The 20,646-nt window shown below is 35.9% G+C and overlaps 1 protein-coding gene across 1 annotated transcript; it reads left to right on the top strand.

Annotated features, from left to right (window-relative positions):
* The first annotated feature begins 1,154 nt into the window (after positions 1-1,154).
* On the top strand, positions 1,155-1,592 carry LOC134239505 (uncharacterized). The gene is made up of 2 exons (XM_062721682.1): positions 1,155-1,424; positions 1,506-1,592. The coding sequence occupies exons 1-2, from the start codon at positions 1,155-1,157 to the stop codon at positions 1,590-1,592; spliced, it is 357 nt and encodes a 118-aa protein (XP_062577666.1).
* The last annotated feature ends 19,054 nt before the right edge of the window (positions 1,593-20,646 follow it).

Raw genomic sequence — 20,646 nt, 5'->3', positions numbered from 1 at the left:
AACCGGGAATATGTTTTTGGGCGTCATATTAGGAAATGGGGTACCAACATGACTTTAACTGACAAATCAGCTAAATAAGAATTGCATTATGGGTTACTACGAATACAACCAGAATTTTACGACTGAAAAAACAAGAAAATCATATGGCGGTCAGAAGTGCACAAAGACCATTTTTGAATCCATTTCGTAACTGAAAAACATTATTTCAATTCTATTACTTTCATGCTTACAATGTCAAACAATTTATTTGTTAAATAAACGGTAGAAGTCTACATGTTGGTTTCTAATAATCATACTGCAAAGCGATTTTCGTCTGTATTAATTCATTTGTTGTACGATCGGTGAATACACTTGTCAGGTGGATTCCCTGGCCAAAACACGTGCTTTATGTGCTTTCGACTCTAATATTTTGATATAAATTACAAATCAGGTAAGACCAACACAGACGCAGATGCCTTGTCTAGTTACCCATTGTTTAATAGAAAGAGCACCGCAGAAGCGGTACAGACAGTATGTAGGAAAACTCAGATAAGTACGCATATTGTCAACATGGCAGAATCTGTGGAACCATAAGACATCATAGAAATAGTAGACGTTCCAGGACAATCTTTAGCTCAAATGGAAATAAGAGAACTTAGGAAATTACAGCATGATGATACTTTTTTTTTAAAGATTTAGGATAGAAGCATGCGCAGTGAGAAGAAGATATTGACGACCTAGACAGGCCATCCCATGGACAAAAGAGCACAGTACAATGAAGAAAAATTTTGACAACTAATCAGTGGGTTACTATAAAGGACCTTACAGCTTATATAAAACAAGATAAACCAACTAGTACTGCATAACCAACTTAATTCAATCAGCACGTATACGACTTCACAACAACCTTTGCCATCCAGGAAAAGATTGGACAACAGCTCTACTGCAGGACAGATTTTGTTGGGTAGGGATGAGTGATTTTTGATAAAGTAAACTGGATAAAGAACTATGACAGATGTCTAAGGAGAAAGTCAGCATGTCAAAAAGCTCCGTTGGTCAGTATAACATCATCTTATCCATTAGATTTTATTTGCTTAGACTACTTGACATTGGAACAATGCTAAGAAGGGATTTGTAACATCTTAGTCATAACTGATCACTACACCAGATATGTCATGGCTATTACAACAAGAAATCAAACTGCAAAAACAACAGCATTCTACAACTTTATCGTACATTATGGAATTCCTGCTAGATTGCAAAGTGATCAAGTAGCTCAATTTGAGAGTCATCTGATAAGAGAATTTTGCGAAATTACAATGATAGACAAATCGAGAACCACTCCGTACCACCCGATGTCAAATGGAATGACCGAAAGATCCAGCAGGACACTCCATAGTATGCTAGGAACTTTGGAAAATAAAGAAAAAGCAAGATTGGAAAAGGTATATACCATCTTGATTGCATGCGTACAACTGTACAAAACATGAAAATACTGGGTATTACCCGTTTGAATTGATGTTCAGGAGAAGCCAACACTACCAGGAGACGTAGCCTTCAGATTAGATAACGGTGAAGAGAAACGCAATTATGACGATTATATTACAGATTAAAAAAAAAAAACAAGATGAAGACATTTGACATAGTGAGGAAAGCAGCAGAAAAAGTCAGGAATAAAGCAGAAGTGCGATCTGACAAGATTGATTGATTGTATATTGTTTAACGTTCCTCCCGAGAATTTTTGCTCGTATGGAGACGCCACCACCCGCCGGTGGAGAGCTGCAAATTTTGTCCTATACTCGGCACTCAGGGCCATTGAGCAGGGATTGATCTTCTTCGTGCCAGCACCTACTGCGACACGGGACCTCGGTTTAAACGGTCATCCGAAGGACCAGTCTCCACGTCCCACAGTGGGATTCGAACCCGCGACGTAAAGATTGACTCCTTTCTTCCCGACTCTAGAGCAGGCACTCTAACCACTGCGCCTCACGGGCGACTATTTTGACAAGAAAGCAAAGGCACGCCTGCTAATCGATCACTTGCACAACCAGCAGTTGTGTATAATAATCAAAGGAGATCGATTTCCGGTTGTGCATTTGATGCGAATAATTCCAGTACACAGGTAGTTAATTGACCCGATTCAAATAATAAAATAAGATATTTTTATTAAAATATAAGAATGTGATTCCATGAGCAATTTACTTTCCTTTAACTTGACACTTTCAGAAAATGCAATGATCGTCGAATAGCGACTATATTTGTTTTGAAGCGAGGGCTGGTAGAGCGAAAACGCTGATTGAAAATAGTATTGTCAACTAGAATTCGTTTTAATCTCAACTAACCTTGAAAATTCAATGTCCACCATGAGTATGCTATAAGTGCATCCTATCCACCAAACTTGGGACTTCGATATGTATATAATTTGACAAATATTCGAAGAAAATAACATCGCCTATGCATGCGATCATTCAGTTGTGAAAGAGATCTCGGGTTATGCGTGAGATGAAGGACAAAAAGTTTCAAATTTTATGAATAAAATTGAACATTATATAATTATAACGTAGTCTTGCAAAATTTAAAAAGTAAAATCATAGGATTTTCTTGCAAATAAGTTGAATTTGTGAGGAAAAAAAGATATAAAAGATAAGTAAACTGTTGAAGTAGATCTGTTAGGGGAGGGGGTTAAAGTTTCAGTTACAATCAATATAATTACGTTAAACAAATTATGTGTGTATTATTTAGATCATAAATCTTGTGTGAGTTTTCCAATGCATCTTTAATATAACTATTCCGTATGCAAAAAAAAAACAATAATAATAAAAAAGAAAAAATAAAATAAAAAAAAAACAGCATATATATCAACTTCTTTCAGTACGAAATTGTTTAACTCAAGCATACCTTACCTTTATTTGACGGTACTGCAACAGAAGTGGAGGGAAAGACCCCGAATTTTTCATACTGTCATTTCATATATATTTTATAGTAAAAAGTGCTGTTTGTGAAAAAATAAGAGGCAGGCTCTCGATAATATGAGTTTATCATGGGGTAAGTATTTCCTGGTGTTTTGAAGCTAGGTATCCTGAATTTTGTTATCGAGATGGAAAGGATCAATAGGACAACATCACATCACAGGTGCTTGTGGATAGCCCCCCCCCCCCCCCCCCCCTCTCTACTTGTTGGACACTTTTTTTTTCATCTCACTAATTATATTTATTACATTTATTCATCATGTATACCATGGGGGAAAAATCGTCAAAAACCCAAAATAATAGTTCAATAAAAAAATACCCCTATTATACATTCCAAATAAAATTGATGCAAAGCATCAAATCGGCCGCAAAGTTTATAATTTCAAAAATTACTAGTACTTTCACAATTTCAAAAGCATCAATGCATGGGAAGCACAAAATATTCAAAGCTGAAATATCGGTAGATCATATTCATTTCAGACTGTCTTCAAAGCAAAAATAAATAAAATGTTTTCTAATTAAATAGAAATTTTAGTGCATTTGTTCATCCAAAGGAGTCAATAATGTATAAAAAAGTCAATGATGAATGATAAGAATTTATGAATGAAGATGTAGACGTCTCAAGATGAACCACAAGCTGAAACCCTGGATCTTTGTCAGGTGATAATACCCATGGTTTCTTCAGTAGATTAATCAAGGCGCGTAGTATGATGGAAAAAAATGTAAGAAAAATCTTTTTGTTGTCACATCTGTAGCACATTCAAAATTCAATTTTTACTACAGTGTAGCTGAAAAACTTTTTCAATTTTTATTCACCTTGCAATTTTTACCACTTCATTATTATCCGCAAAATCATGACGATTTCCTTTCATGGGGAGCACCTATTGTAAATTCTTTTTATATAACCATATATTATTAATTACCCAATTAGAAATGGTAATGAAATTGAAACAACAACAATAAATACTCAGTTTAAAGCAAGTTTTTAAAATTAAGATTAGTTTACAGAACTAATGAAAAATAACGTCTCATTTCCTTATATAATAGCTGCAGATCTGTAGCTCTCCGAAAAAAATGAATTGATAGAGCGGAGAACAATCATGAGGAATGTTTGGTTGTCAAACAGCGAAAGAATATGTTAAGAACATACGGTTAGTATTATTTTGAAATCACAGTTTTAAAAACAAGGAAAAATAAATCGATAACCGAGCGCATTTTTTTGTGCGCAATAAATATACAGTTTTTTTCAATGGGTGGCTCTGTAGCTCTCCGGTCTATCAATATTTTTTTTCAGAGAGCTACAGATCTGCAGCTACCTATATAAGAGATCGGCCGCTGCTGCTGAAAAAGTCAAAATGTGCTTGCAAAAATGACTGAACATCATTGGCGGATCTAGAAGGTGGTTCCTGGGGTTGCACCCCCCCCCCCCCCCCCTTGATTTTTGCAGAGAGAGAGAGAGAGAGTTGTGTAACATGGATCTTTTATTACGTCTAATATTTTGAATAAAATAAATACTTTGAATAAAAAAAATATTTTGAATAAAATAAATACACTGTATATGTTTTTCATTCTCTGTCCTTTCTGATCGCTATAAATAGAGTTCCCTCGTTCAATATATGTGCTTTCCTCCGAGTACCGTCACAATCCCAGCCTGGGTGCGACTACCAACACGTCCTATGCAAGGTTTCACTTTGAAACCAGTGGAAGATCAAAGCGAATTATAGGTACATGTATATCTACTGCTTGCTTGTTTGTGTTTTTGTTTTATTTGTTTGTTTGTTTGTTTGTTTTTGGCTAGTCAAAGTCCCCCATAGAATTGTTGAAAACTCAGTGTTGCCAGATTTGAAGTGCCTATATGCATGAGTGTTGGACACCTGGACACCCCCCCCCCCTTTTTTTTCAAAAATTGCTGGATCTGCCCCTGCAACGTCTTCATATTATAGCCAATATTTAAAATTTTATATTTACCAAAAATAAAATAGTATAATAGGTGAATTTAAAGATTGTTTAATACTTTCGTAACTTTTTATCCTTTATCTCATGCATAACCCGAGATCTCTTTCACAACTGAATGATCGCATGCATAGGCAATGTTACTTTCTTCGAATATTTGTCAAATTATATAAATATCGAAGTCCCAAGTTTGGTGGATAGGAGGCACTTGTAGCATACTCATGGTGGACATTGAATTTTCAAGGTTAGTTGAGATTAAAACGAATTCTAGTCGACAATACTATTTTCAATCAGCGTTTTCGCTCTACCAGCCCTCGCTTCAAAACAAATATAGTCGCTATTCGACGATCATTGCATTTTCTGAAGGTGTAAAATTAAAGAAAAATAAATTGCTCAAGGAATCACATTCTTATATTTTAATAAAAATATCAATTATTGCCTGAATCGGGTCAATTTACTTCCTGTGTACTGGAATTATTCGCATCAAATGCACAACCGGAAATCGATCTCCTTTGATTATTATACACAACTGCTGGTTGTGCAAGTGATCGATTAGCAGGCGTGAAAGGCAAAGAAGTTAAGTATTGGAAATCAAGTTTGATTACGGATTTTTTTTTATTATGATGGAAGATAGAAGTTTCAGAAGATTTATTTTGTTAAATCACAACCTAACCGCGACATTTCAGTTTTTCTAATTTCAGGTGAAGATGGTGAAGAGAAGACAGTCCACAGGAATTAAATTATTCCTACAGGAAAAAGAGAAGAAGTTACAGATGTCAGGTCTGAGACAAAAGTACGAAGAAAAACAGAGAAGAAAAGTACACAGATTTAAGAAGGTGGACACATTCAAAGACAGAGGAGAGAAAATACCCAAGTAGTGACTGTGAGACTGAAGATGAGGTTTATCTCTTATAACTGATGATCTCTTTTGGTTGCACCCTCCTTCATTCATGATCGGAATAATTTATTTCTCACCTCTTGTATTTTTTTCTTTGTAAACTTTTCTTGTAGGCTGAATATAGTACCCGCAAGTTTTGGAGCATTTTCTCGCCCTTTTTTTTAATTTTGTATGAGCTAAATTTTACTGCAATTGGACTTGGTTTCTCTCTCTCTCCTTTTACTGCCAAAACATGGCTGAAAGATTGCCGACTTTGCGTTAAACAATATTCAATCAATCGTCCACTTTTCCTATTCTGTGCGCCTTCGCAATACTTTCTCAATTGAATGGTAGATTGAGTTTTGTTTCACAGAAATCACTTATCAAAGCAGCAAACTTCTCCTGTCTGTTGCCTCTATATTCAGCCAACCCGAAGAAGAAGAAGTTTGCAAGTGGCGACAATTCAAAGCATTTTGAGTGGTACTGATTTAGTCAATAATAGCGAAAATCATATATAAAGTGACTGACTGACGTAACAGAGACCAAATGCTTACCAGATCATCTAACAGTAAAAGATGCCTACCCCCTTCCTCGTATAGACGAATATGTTGATGCGTTGTCAGGGTCTAAGTACTTTTGTACACTTGACATGGCAAGTGGGTACTGGCAAGTGGCCATGAATGAAAATGATAGGCATAAAACTGTGTTCGTAGCACATTCTTGAGGATCTTAAAGAACTTCTTAGGTCATCATCCTGTCCTTTTGTGTTTCATCAAGGAATGAACTGTCCAGTTGTGCCCTGTGGCTTCACCTCGTTCACCACCAAGAAAAGCTATTCCAGACACTGGGAGACAAAACACAAGATGTACCATGTTATATTGTATTGTTCTATTCCTGGATGCAAGTCAAAATGTAAAAGAAAAACAGATATGCGATTTCATCTCAGAACCATTTAAATTAGGTGTCTTTAGAAAATCAACTTCAACTTTGTCAACATCAACTAAAGTCTAACAGTAACTACACCGATCCTAGCAGAGTGAAAGAGCTAGGTTCACTTTATGCATAAAACGGCCCTGTACTTATATCAATTAATTAAATATCACCCTCTTTAACATTTCATATATCAAACTAAACAAGAAATGTTTGTTAAACACTCATGCATCCCCCCCTCCCCCCAAATTGAAACTTTTCAGATTCCAAAAAGGTATAGCTCTGTCAAAAATGGCACGATCATACCCAAGACTGAGCTTGACCTAGATATTCATCTGATAAATATATGCACTAAATTAAATTTCAGTATGTGCAGCCTCTGCAAAGAAAATGAACGGAAACTGCAAATAATTAGAATTTTTCTAAGTCCAAGGGGCATAACTGTAAAAATGAAGTGATTACATTTTTTCAAGTCCAAGGGGCATAACTCTGTCAAAAATGGTGCGATCATACCCAAAGCAGATTCATCTGATAAATCTGTATACTAGATTTCATTTCAGAATGTGCAACCTCTGCAAAGAAAATGAACGGAAACTGCAAATAAATGACATTTTTTCAAGTCCAAGGGGCATAACTCTGTCAAAAATGGTGCGATCATACCCAAAGCAGATTCATCTGATAAATCTGTAAACTAAATTTCATTTCAGCATGAGTAACCTCTGCAAAGAAAATGAACGGAAACTGCAAATATTGGATTTTTCCCAAGTCCAAGGGGCATAATTCTGTCCAAAATGGCACGATCGTACTCAAAACAAAACTTGACCTAGATATTCATCTGATATATCTGCATACCAAATTTCATTTCAGTATGTGCAACGGTTGTGAAGAAAATGAACGGAAACCAAGTGGACCGACACACAACAGCAAAGCAATATGCCCTCCCTTCTTCGAAGGGGGGCATAAATAGACACCCGATGCTTTCATTTCCTATAGTAGAAATTCTCTTGAGAATCGGTTCAATCCTGATATTGGAAAACAGGCTTTGAGAAATTGCAATGTTGTTGAAATTTGCAGAAAACATGCGTATTTGACTACCTTCAACACGAAATTAAAACATTGTCCACGATCCAACAAATAAAACATGTGTTTCAATCTTTCATTATGTATTTACATATTTTGGATCAGAAGTTCTGCTCTATATGAAATATTGAAAAAAACTTTAGGCCAGTTTCAAAGAAATTAACAGGATATGAGGAAAATGACGCATTTTATGACGTCATAATGCATTGACTTAGTTATGTAATGATTAAAAGATACGTGGTCACCAACACTCCAGATGACAAATATTGCATTTGCAACCTAAACTGAGCGGTTTTGATTTTTCAGAAATTCTCAGGGCCAAATAAGGTCCAAAGTGTCTCTTTGCTCTTTGTACCTTATCTTCAAGTCGTATCATCCACCAGCACCCTCGAATCAGCTCCGCCACAGACACCCCGCACTTCATCAACGACCTCCATCTTTAGTTCCTCTGTCATCAGTGCCTCTTGTGTGACATCGACTCACTGATTCATCAGTCATGCCATCCACCTGTCATTTCATCGGTTCAGCCATCCACCGCTTCATCGTAACTGCCTTCATACGTATTGGGGATCCGGGTTAGAATAGGTTCTCAGTACCCCCTTGCTTGTCGTAAAAGGCAACTAAATGGGGCGGTCCTTCGAATGAGACCGTATAAACCGAGGCCCCGTGTCACAGCAGGTGTGGCACGATAAAGATCCCTCCCTGCTGAAAGTCGTAAGTGCCGAGCATAGGCATAAATTTGCAGCCCTTCACCGGAAATGGTGACGTCTCCATATCGGTGAAATATTCTGGAGAGGGACGTTAAACAGTACACAATCAATCATACGTTGTGCCATCGTCCCTTATGTCATCTGCGACCTTGTCAAAAAACTTTGCTTTCAAGTTCGGGTCATCTGAACCTCCCTCGTGTCCGCGAGTGTGTGACTAGTGTGCTCAGCCAGATTTTCCTCCTTTACGCACTACAACTGCAACCCAGACAGAGGATTTTTTTTTATCACTTTCATTGCATTCCGTCCCTGTTGAGGAGGAAAAATTTGTCTTAAATATTGATATAGAGATTAATTAAGTGGAAATAAGTAGCAAATTGGAGATTGAACGAGAGGAGTGAGCTTCTGCGTGAGAGAGAGAGTTGAGGCGAGAGTTAGAGAATATGAGGTTAAGAAGTGTAATGAGATAGACAGTATGAAGAGTAGCGAGAGTGAGCGTGAGAATGTGTATTTTTATAGGAATGAACGTTTCGAGATGTCTGAGGGTGCGTATGGAAGTTGAAATTGTTATAAAAGAGATGACACCAGTTTGACGAACAGGTTATAAGCAAGAAGATTTTTGAAGAATAAATGTGTTTCTTTGTATTTCACATTATTATATCTTACCATTTGTGTTTTATCATCATGTTCATGTTTTTCATCATTCCATCTTCATGTTCAAAATGAATTTTCTTGATCCTTTGCCCGCCTGAAATTAGAATTTAATGTACAGATGTGCTATCTGAGTATTTTGTTTTAATTTGTGCTTATCTTATTATAAAGATTTGAGTACATTCATTCTACATTGTAACTGAATAATTATTTCATGTTTACCTAGATGTTTCATCCACGAAGATGTACCGCATCCTATGTTTTTCTATGCTTCGAATAACCACCAATTCAGTGACGCCATTTCCGGTGTGTCCGATCATGGATAGCTCTGACAGTGTTTACATGTACATAAACAGTTTGCAGGAAGTTGCGACATGAACAGTGCAGTGTATGGACTGTTAACTATGTCTTTTAGTTTTCATTAATTATCTATATGTCAAAAGGAGACGATAGCACCACTGAACAGGAGACTTTGTGGGATTCTGCGTGGTTTCTTTGCATTGGAGAACCACGATCAACTAGTGCACTTGATTAACTAAACTTTGTATAGAGAAAAATGGATGGGAACTTTTACAGATGCACATGCATAAACTAGTTGGCTTTGGTAGTGACGGTGCCTCGAATATGATGGGCCGTAAGAATGGACTCATTTCCCTCATTCAAAGAGAACACTCTGAAGTCATTGATGTTTCTTGTTTGGCGCACAGGATGGAGCTAGCTTTCAGGGACATCTTCAGAAAAGAAAGAACTATGTTCAGCTCACAGGGGCCGGTAACATACTGTTTTTGATTTTACGTAATCACTATATATATATATATATACAAAGAAGAATCTCTTTTTGTATACATATAGTGATTACGTAAAATCTCTCTTCTTACTCGGACATGTTTGAGAATCAAAAATTGATCATTGTAGTCATAAAATTCCCTTATATAGATATATATAAGATATTTTATCCTGTAATGTACCCCCCCCCCCTCCCCGGTATGTCTTTGTCTTTCTTTTTTGGACAACCTTCATGTCTCGATCTTACAATTTAGGTCTGGAAATGCTGATATCGGGGCCCAGCATTCTGGATCACGGGATAGCGTTGTATATGTGTTTTATTTCTAGCATAAATTATAATTTTCTGCACGTTTCTTTTTAGCAATCTAAGCACCCTTGCTAATAATGCCAAAATAAAGTCCTCACTAAAAATTCTGCCTGTACAGTAAATCGCATAATGCTACATCTGTTTGATATTCTTCCATACGTATTCACAAATTCAATTGATAGACTTTAGTTTGATACTATTTAGCTGAAATTTTCAAATCATGAGTATTTTTCTGAGTACTTTGCACATTACTTTACATTTATGGACTTTCAAATTTTGCGATGTGGGGTATCTTTCAGGATGCAAGACTTTAAAAAGTGACTCTGCTTTTTAACAGTGAAACAATCAGACGGATGAAAACTGCTGATATTATCTTGTGCTTTAGAGTCATGCTAATGTATAGAAAATATAGAAGTTACATGAGCTGTGTCTGTCTAAGAAAAGAACTTCTTGCAAAAGAAGGGACACAACGACGGCTGCATTTACCGAGAAACCATGAAAAACCTTTTGGGAAATACCACAATCCAACAGCCAAGAGCATATCAAAATATCTATTTTTCTAAATCATATCTTAAGTAAATGAAATAAATCAAGTCATCGTTTTAAAGATATAGTTTGTTGCTTTGTTAAACAAATTCGCATTTGAACAATGTGACCTTAATTTGTGCGAAAAATCATGTGAGCGTAAAAAGTGCGGGGAGCTGTATACATTCATTAAAATATTGTTTAATTTCGTACGTAGGATTTTGTTTTGAGATCATGTTACGTGCAATAGGATCACCCATATCTCGAAGTAAGGAATTGATCCTTAGGTCGCGGGTTCGAATCTCACTTTGGGACGTGGAGACATGTCCTTCGGATGAGACACCAAGGCCCCGTGTCGCAGTTGGTGCTTTCACGAAGACCCTTCGCTGCTCAACGCTCGTAAGAGCAGAAGAAAATTTGCAGCTCTCCACCGGCAAGTGGAGGCTTCTTGATACAAGTGAAAAATTATCGAGCGAGACGTTAAACAACATACAATCAATCAATCCTTTAATTACATTGTATGAAAAAGTTTATAGAAAGGGACCACTGTAACTTGTCCCTGTCGTATATATCATTACACGTGTTCGCTGAGTTTGATATTACGGTACTCAGGGACTTAAATATGTTGTTTATGAAACCGGATTCTGACTCTCAATGTGGTCCCCGTTTCACCGATGTAGCATATTGTTCGCATCCTCCCCAAGTAATAAAATACATTAAATTTTTGGACTCGCATGTCTTGTCCGAATTATTGAAGAAATCGTTTCCCCCTGAAATCTATTGATGTTCCTTGTGGTAAAAGAGGGCATGTGCCCCTTACCAGCTTTTCAGCTCTACTGGTCAGAGAATCTAACGATTATAATAGTCTACTGTATTAATAGCGGTTTTTTTTTCTGTGGTAGTAGGGTGGCGATTTAACGGGATGAATAACCAAATCTTAACGTGACTATGCCATTGTCAGGCGTCTATCCGTCTGTCTGTAAACAGTTTTTCAAAATGCTACATCTACAGTTTTGGTCCGTTTTCCAGACCTGTTTACCAATAACGCTGTTTCTCAGTATTTTTGATTAGATTTTTCGGGATGGCATTTGCCATAACACTTTCCATCAATTTTACATATATTAAAAGAGAAAAACTGCTTTTCTGATTACAAAAAACATGGTTTAACAACAAGGTCTTTGTCATTTAATAATACCACAGCGTTTTGGCAACCTGTCATCGCTTATGTGTTTGAAATCTTTCTCTTGTTTAGCGATAAAAAGGGGTGAAACAGTTTTGTTAAATTCCAAAATTTCCGCATAATGGCAAAACGTCGTTTTTACAGTACAAATTACGGCGAAATCGTAAGAGTAAACAGGTCTGGTTTTCAATATAACTTGGCACACAAGTAGACTACACTAAGATACACAATTCTATATATCGTTTTTTGATTTTGATGAATTGTGTTGCTATGGTTACTAAATATAGAAATTTCTGTGAAATACTTTCAAAATGCTACTCCTCCTACAGTTTTGGTCGGATTTCAAAATAACTTGGCACACAAGTAGACTACGAGAAGGTACAAAATTCTGTATATCGGTTTTTTGATTTCGATGAACGGTTTTTACGTGGTTACTAAAAATAGAAATTTCTATCTAAATGCTACTCCGCCTACAGTTTTGGTATGTTTTCAATATAACATGGCACACATGTACATGTAGACTATACTAAGATACATAATTCTGTGTATCGGTTTTTGATTTCAATGAACGATGTTGCAAAGGTTTCTTTAAATAGAACTTTCTGTGAAATACTTTCAAAATGCTACTCCTCCTACACTTTTTGACGCTCTGATTTCAATATGACAAAATTGATGCTTCCGCCATTGCTATAGTGAACCAGTTTTTTTAATGTAAAAGAACATTTATCTAGTCCTTTTCAAAACCCCATGCAATGACACTCGTGTTTTGATAACTTTCAGGTATCTTTGAATGTTGACATGTACAAGTACAGTTCTGATGGAAGCACTGTAACAGTATACTGTTTAATAAAAATTCAAGATAACAGAGCTGAGAGGGACAAATGTTCACAAATTGCAACTAATCTTCTAGAAAATTAACCCAAAATTCCCCACAAAAGAAATGAGAAGTTTTAAGTTGAAGGTCAGCAATGTTGCTCGTGTCCAGTCTGGTTTGTTAGATATATACGAAGAACTTGCACTGGATGCATCCCAAGAGTCGCACCCTGTTACCCAACAGGGAATTCGCTTAATTTTTATGAGAGAAACTGGACTATTACCTGATCTAAGACATCTTAACCAAGGTAGACTATCAGGGGAGTACGACTTGTTCTTTGACAAATATAAAGACTAGATTAAGGAGTACACAGCAGCGGATGATAGAAGACACAATATTGCACACATGTCAGAGATTATTTCCTTAAAAGATTTGATTAACCAGAAGAGAGAAAGGTGCCTTGTGGATACACCGATCCCTTCTGCTGCTCTTGTACGATTACAATTCTGCCCGAGAAATCCTTTTTCCATCCTGATGTGAACTTCACATCAAATAAGACACTACTTGATGACAAAGCCAAAGTATAGATAGGAGAACCTGATGTTCCTTTGTCTACTGGGTTTAGGGGAAAGAAAGTGCTAGCATTAACAAGCACGACCCTTGCTGCAACTGACCATGATTTGCACAACAAAGGCAGCTTAACACCTTCAGTGTATATGCAGTGTGATGTACCAGACAGCATTGTCAAACCTTTCTACAGAGGAAAAGTTACTGTGGTTGTGAATGATTAAGTATTTCAGTCATCAAAGGAGGCATGCAACAGCTCTGCTGAAACAAGTCCAGAATTTGAAAGAGAAACCAAAGGTTTTGAAATTATTGATAGTGTGACAGACCATAGAACCAATTTTGAGCATGTGAAGCTAGCGGCTTTCTGTCTTTTCAAAGAACTGTATTTAGATTTATATGTCGCAGCCAGATGTGCTCCAGGTCAGTCCTGGATAAATCCAGCTGACAGAATCATGTCTATATTGAATATAAGACTTCAAAACTGTGCTTTATCTCGAGAGAAAAGGTCAGAAAAATTTGAATAAACACTGTCCAAATGCACATCATTGGATAGCATTGGATCCAAAGGGGAAAAAATCAGAGAAGAATGGGAAACTTCAGTGGAGCCCGTGCGTAGGACAAGGAAAGTATATTTAGAAAACTTGCTTTGAAGGATGAACCCTTTTAGGTATTGAGTCCAATGCAAGACAATGAAATTGTTTATTTGTCTTGACACATCGATATCATGTTTCCAAATATGAACAAGACCAGACTAGTCAAGAATCATTCAAGTAGAAGAATACCAGAAGTGGGTAGAGATTAACTTTAGACTGAAGCTGTACAGTTTTCAGGTCAGAAAGTGCAATGACATCTAGTGCTGTTCTCCATCTCTGTCAAATCGGAATTGGCTTCCTGATCCAGTTCTGGATGTAGGTAAAAATTACTGCAAAGGCTTTGACAGTGTCTATGGAACAGAGACAACATAAGATTGTTGATTGATTGTTATTGTTTAACGCCGGATCGGCAATATTTCAGCCATCTTTCGGCGGTGAAATTGTTTGAAAAGATAATTTGGGTTTTTCTGGAGGCCCCCAGTGAGCCTACTCTTTTTCGTAAGCAGGTAAAACGGTCTTTTCCGTGCCAATGGGGTTGTTATCCTCGACACGGGGCACCACTAAACGTCCCATTCGACGGACTTTAAATGTAAAAAAAAATATATATATGTCAAAAGTTCAGTTCATAATGATAACAAATAATGCTATTTTAAAAAAATGTATATCTAAGTCTTACGATAAAAATCAGTGTCTTGTAAATATTGTAAAATTGTACTAAGACTTACATTTTTAAAAAGATCGTGCACTGAGTGCACACCAATAAAAAGCCTAGTACGAACAGGCGAAAAATCAGAACATTTTAAAAGAATATGGTTAATAGTAATTGCACAGTCACAAGATATGCATTCGGGTTGTTGTTCCCCATTTAGCAAATATGAGCGAGTAAACCTTGAATGTCCAATGCGTACCCTTGATATAATGACTTCGTCCTGGCGTTTCAAACCAAAATCAGATGACTGGTTAGATTTGTTTTATATTGAATAAAGTTTATTTTTATCGCAAAAATTCCAAAATATTTGCCAAAGTGAATTTACATAAGTTTTTATTAAAGTTTTTAGATCAGTGTAAGGAATTTTAAAGTGTACAATTTCATAGCGAAGTGCATTTTTTGCAACACTATCAGCTTTCGTGTTTCCCGGGATACCAATATGACTAGGAATCCAACAAAAATCGACAACTTTACCTTCTTTAATGAAGTGATAATATTTGGTTGATATATCCAAAATAAATGGGTGATCAATGTTCATGTTGTTTATAGATTGAAAGCAAGAGAGCGAGTCTGAAAAAAATTTAAAATTATTATCACTAGATGATTTAATATACAGAAGATAGACCTACATTGATGATTGATTGATTGTATATTGTTTAACATCCCTCTTAACTTGCCAATGGAGAGCTGCAAATTTTGTCCTATACTCGGCACTCAGGGCCATTGAGCAGGGAGGGATCTTTTTCGTGCCAGCACCTACAGCGACACTGGACTTCGGTTTATACGGTCTCTTCCGAAGGACCAGTCTCCACGTCCAACAGTGGGATTCGAATCCGCGACGTAAGGATCAATTCCTTCTATCAATTGACATAATAGAATGATCAGGTAAATTAAAATGTTTGTATAAAGGCTGCTGACCATAATGATTTACTTGAAACCGATGACCTGATATTCTTTTATTAAGTGATCCCTTGGTTTCACCAACATAAACAACTCCATACGAATACATTCTATTAATATTCCATAGACAACCTTAGAAGATTTGCAGTTCAGATTTCCCAAGTTTTAGTATCAAATACTAGTATATCTGTAATAGAAACCTTACATTCTTTCATTTTTTTTTTGTATGATGCATTGGTTTTATATCAAAACTTGGAATCTGGAAGACTGTACATATGACAAGTGTTTAATATCCCTAAGGATTATCTGAGGGGCACCAAATAAACTCCTTGAATCTGTGTCCGTTATAACCTCAAAGGAGTGATGCCTTCTTGAAACTGGGCGACGCGCCTGTCAGTATCATTTCGTTATTTTGTGTACTCATGAATGAATAGGCACTGTACGACAAGTATCCTCGAGGACAGACTGTCCACCAGCAGAGATACATGTTCTGTGGTTATAAGAAGGATATGGAGATAACGAACAGTATTCAATATCAAATTCCATAAAACAATACAAAAAAGGAGCAGAGAAAACATGGACCTCCGAAACATCAGAGGTGGGATCAGGTGCCATGGATGATAGCTGACACCTTAAGATATCATATCTATAAATCAAGTTAAATCTGGTGGTTAATTTGTTAACCCCTTAAGTATTTGACCATACCGCAACAGATCAATCCCATAATGCAAAAATATTCAAGTAACAGCGCAATTTTTTTTTGCCTACTGTTTTGGAGAATTTCTCCACTTTCCAGCATTTTTCAATTAATTTATTTTTATTCCTTAAATTTAAGAGATATGTTATAACAACGTTGTATATTTTATCCACCTCCTAACCCGTTATACTCGTCTCTACAGATGATAAACTACGATGGGTTTGAATTGTTTCTAGGATAACAGAAATTTACATCAAACCTGTTTATTGATTGGAATAAACAACTCAAAAGAGTAGGAAGGTGAATATAATTTAGATTTGTTTTAAAGTATAAGTAGTATTTGGGAATGAAAGGTAGTTGACCATTTCTGAAACATGGAGAAATTCTTTCCAAAAGCGCACAGAACTTGCCACAAAGTTCCTTAGATGAAGGGGATTCAAGGTTCTTCAAACAGAAGGCCACGCCCTCTTCCAAGGTGGAAAAAATCATGAATTGTTGAAAAAAAAATTAATGGCATTAAAAAAAAAATCTTATCAAGAAACTATGGGCCTGGAAAGATAGAACTCATATAGAAGGATCCTCGGATGGTGTAGATTCACGTTTGTTCAAAACATTACCCGTTTTTAGCTCTACTGGTCAGAGACCAGAAGAGCTTATGCGATAGTAATGCATCCGTCGTCCGTCCGTCTGTCTGACTGTCTGTAAACAATTTTTTAAAATGCTACTCCTCCTGTAGTTTTGGTCTGATTTCAATATAACTTGGCACACAAGTAAACTAAACCAAGATACACAATTCTGTTTATCGGCTTTTGATCTCGATGAACGGTGTTGCCGTGGTTACTATAAATAGAAATTTCTGTAATATTCTTTCAAAATGCTACTCCTCCTACAGTTTTGGTCTGATTTCAATATAATGTGGCATGCATGTAGATTACACTACGGTACATAATTCTGTGTATCGGTTTTTGATTTCAATGAAGGATGTTGCCATGGTTACCAAAAATAGAAATTTCTGTGAATTTTTTTTCAAAATGCTACTCCCCGTAATTTAGGTCTGATTTTAATATAACTTGGCACACAAGTTAAATACACTAAGGTACATAATTCTGTGTATCGGTTTTTGATTTCGATGAACGGTGTTGCCGTGGTTACTAAAAATAGAAATTTCTGTTAAATACTCTCAAAATGCTGCTCCAAATACAGTTTTATTCTGATTTCAATATAATGTGGCATGCAAGTAGACTACACTAAGAACATAGGAGACTTATAATCAAGGATCATTATTCAATTTATTGCTGTTGTAAAGTTTCAAATTGCAGCTTAAGTACTTTTCTCTTCCTTTGCTATAAGTACAAACCAGTAGAACTTCAGTTGACAGAGATTTCTGGTTTAAATCCACGGGGATAAGTTGGGGCCACATTGGATGGTAATTTTTTTTTTTAATCTGTAAATTGTTAAAAAATATTGTATAAACTGTGAAAAAAATAAATAGATATATGTTCATGTATTTCTCATAGATTCTATTCTAAATGTTACTGTAATAATCCGTTTCTTGTAGATATTTTAAAATTGTATAAACGTGACCATTTGTAGGGAGTTCAAACATGGCTTTCACATTTCCAAAAGTCTACTTTGAATAGTTGTAAAGTCGAAATATTCCAAAAGTATGTGATCTGTAGTTATCGGAAAGTCACTGGATATACATTCTGGCGAATATCTTCTCAAGAGCAGAAAAGTCAGAATGAGTCATATTCATTTGAAAGCATCTGCAGGTGGTGTATATACAATTCTGTTCAAAACATGACCCTTGGGTTAGGACCACAATGTAGACTGTACAATCAAAGTTTAACATAAATAAGAATATATAGGCTAAAACCTTTAAAAATTATCTTCTGGAAGCATCCTCCTGTGGTGTAGATTCCAGTTTGCTCAGATTATGAGCCCCGGGGCTTCTCAAGAACAGCAACATTATTATTGGTCTCTTGGACGCGTTCAAATCATGACCCCCAGAGGAAGTGTTCAGCCACAATGGTTGATCAAAGTTTTACAAAGGAATAAAAGAAAAATCTTCTCAAGAACAGCAAAGCTGTGATTGGTAATACTTACATAGAAGCATCCTCATATGGCGTAGATTCAAGTTCGTTCAAATCATGGAGTAGAGTAGGGCCACAATGAAAGTTCAAAATCGTCGGGAAAAGGGTCAGTCAAAAAAATAATTTGCACACATCCTTAATTAGTGTAAATTTAATTTTATTCAATTTATACCTCTGCTCCCTTTCAGGAGTAGGTCGGGACCACATGCATTTAAGCTTAATTAGACTATACTGATTTTGTTTTTTCCCCCAAGCAAGTGCTTAGGTGATCGGTGTGGCCCCTAAAACTCTTATTATCGTTTAGGGTTGCATTGATTGTGATCATACCTTAGGGAAAACATGTAACCACAACATTTGGCAATACTGTAAAAGCTGTTCAAAATTTGTATGCAAGAAATTGGTATGAGTAGTGTTGATATAAAACAGTATGAAAACTTTACACTTAAAATACATGTAACTTTTAAAAGTTATTAAAGCCAAATTCATTATTTTTTCTTAATTTATTTCTAAGGTACACACGAATTTGATTATAATTATTGCGTTCAACCTCTAACAAAACAAATTTTGGATTTTATAATTGATTTTACATCATAGAGTCGCCACAAATATATAAACGGGTTGACTAACGAATTCAGAACACAAAGACTAGCAAGTACACTATTAGACTCTGCTGATCTACTCTCGACCCACAATGACATAGTGTAGGGTCCGGTCAAAGTCGTCAGACACGTAATTAATATACCAACTAGCTTCAAGGTGCTGACAACTTTTTTATGACTTATCGAAAGAAGATGGCGACGGTTGTTTGACTCCGGAATTCCTCGGCCTTTCTTATCAGTGGTGTTGTCGCTTACATTGTTGAGAGTGGCAGATGCCTGCGACACATAGATTGTATTTAGATGGCCGGAATTAGAAGTGCCCATCGGATGGACTTTTTTGCTAGTTTTTAGAACATGAAAAACCGTTACTAAATAGAAAATGAGCGTCGATGATAGCAAAGACAGTGAAATTAGTTTTAGGTATGATGAATATGCTAGATAATGCCCATTGTATACATATAATAACATATTTTCATTATAGAGGTCAAAATTTCTACTAGATGGTGACACCAGAAGAAAATTCATAAATATTACAAGAAATGAACTGCCCACAGAAACATAATACTTTCTGTTTTGTTGAAAGATGTATAAATTCCAGTTTTCTTTACACAGAAACAGAAATCTCTGAAAACTGATTAAAAAAGTCTGTAAAAGTGAAAGGCACAAGCCACTGGTCATCAACACTACTTGCATTACAATAAGAACCTTGCTCCTGTTTAATGAAGGTACAAAAAACATAATGCCTGGAAACGTGGTTCCGAGCCCGATTGTGAAATCACTCACACACAACATGAGAACCAAGTACATGTAAGGATTTTTTCGTATGTTCTTATCCTTGATTAAAATAACGAACACTCCTCCATTAACTAGCAAGACAAAGATTCCAACAGCCATAACTGAAAGAAATGTTAGTGGTATGGGTTGATGTTCTTGTTCATGAATGAAACTGCTAATATTTTCCATTGATGAAACGTTTATGGATTCCATATCATTCATACTGATTTTTGTTTGGAATGCTGGCAAAACCATCTGTTCTCTGTTCGATATATAGTGATGATATTTACTCTGAAATTTAAAAAAAAAAGTTAATCTGAACTTTTTACATTCAAAAACGAAAACAACAAAAAGCAATTAAAAAAACTATCGACAGTTATGTATAAAAAATGTTTTAATTAAGAGGTTCGCGATGGAAGCTCAAAGAGCTTATAATTATCGTAGGGTTTTGCCAGAGTTTCAAATTTTTTTCTATACCATTGCTGAAAAATATCGTAATTATGATTGGTTGAAGAACAAGTGACTCGTGTAAAGGCTGAATTTTTTAAAAATATTTGCTTTAAAAAAGCTTAATTTGGATTTTACATCACAGGTACATCTTTCTCCGTTTTTTAAACTTCACTGGCGTTATATTTAAAGTTCTGGACTGATTTAAATTTAAAATATAAAAACTAAGTTATAATTTCAACCAGAAGTCTCTGTCGAGACTGAAGCTCTACTGGTTTGAACTTATAGCAAAGGAAGAGAAAAGTACTTAAGCAGCTGGGATTTGAATCTAAATAGGATAATGATCGTTGATAAAGTCTCTTTATGTTCTTAGTGTAGTCTACTTGTGTGCCAAGTTATACTGAAATCAGACCAAAACTGTAGGAGGAGTAGCATTTTGAAACAATTTTACAGACATTTCTATTTTTAGTAACCACGGCAACACCGTTCATCAAAATTAAAATTTGATA

The sequence above is a fragment of the Saccostrea cucullata genome, unplaced genomic scaffold, assembly GCF_032062105.1.
Source record: "Saccostrea cucullata isolate Sc308-1 unplaced genomic scaffold, CSIRO_AGI_Scuc_v1 ctg3104, whole genome shotgun sequence".
In the NCBI taxonomy this organism is placed as follows: domain Eukaryota; kingdom Metazoa; phylum Mollusca; class Bivalvia; order Ostreida; family Ostreidae; genus Saccostrea; species Saccostrea cuccullata.
This window is presented reverse-complemented; position numbering and strand designations above follow the sequence as displayed.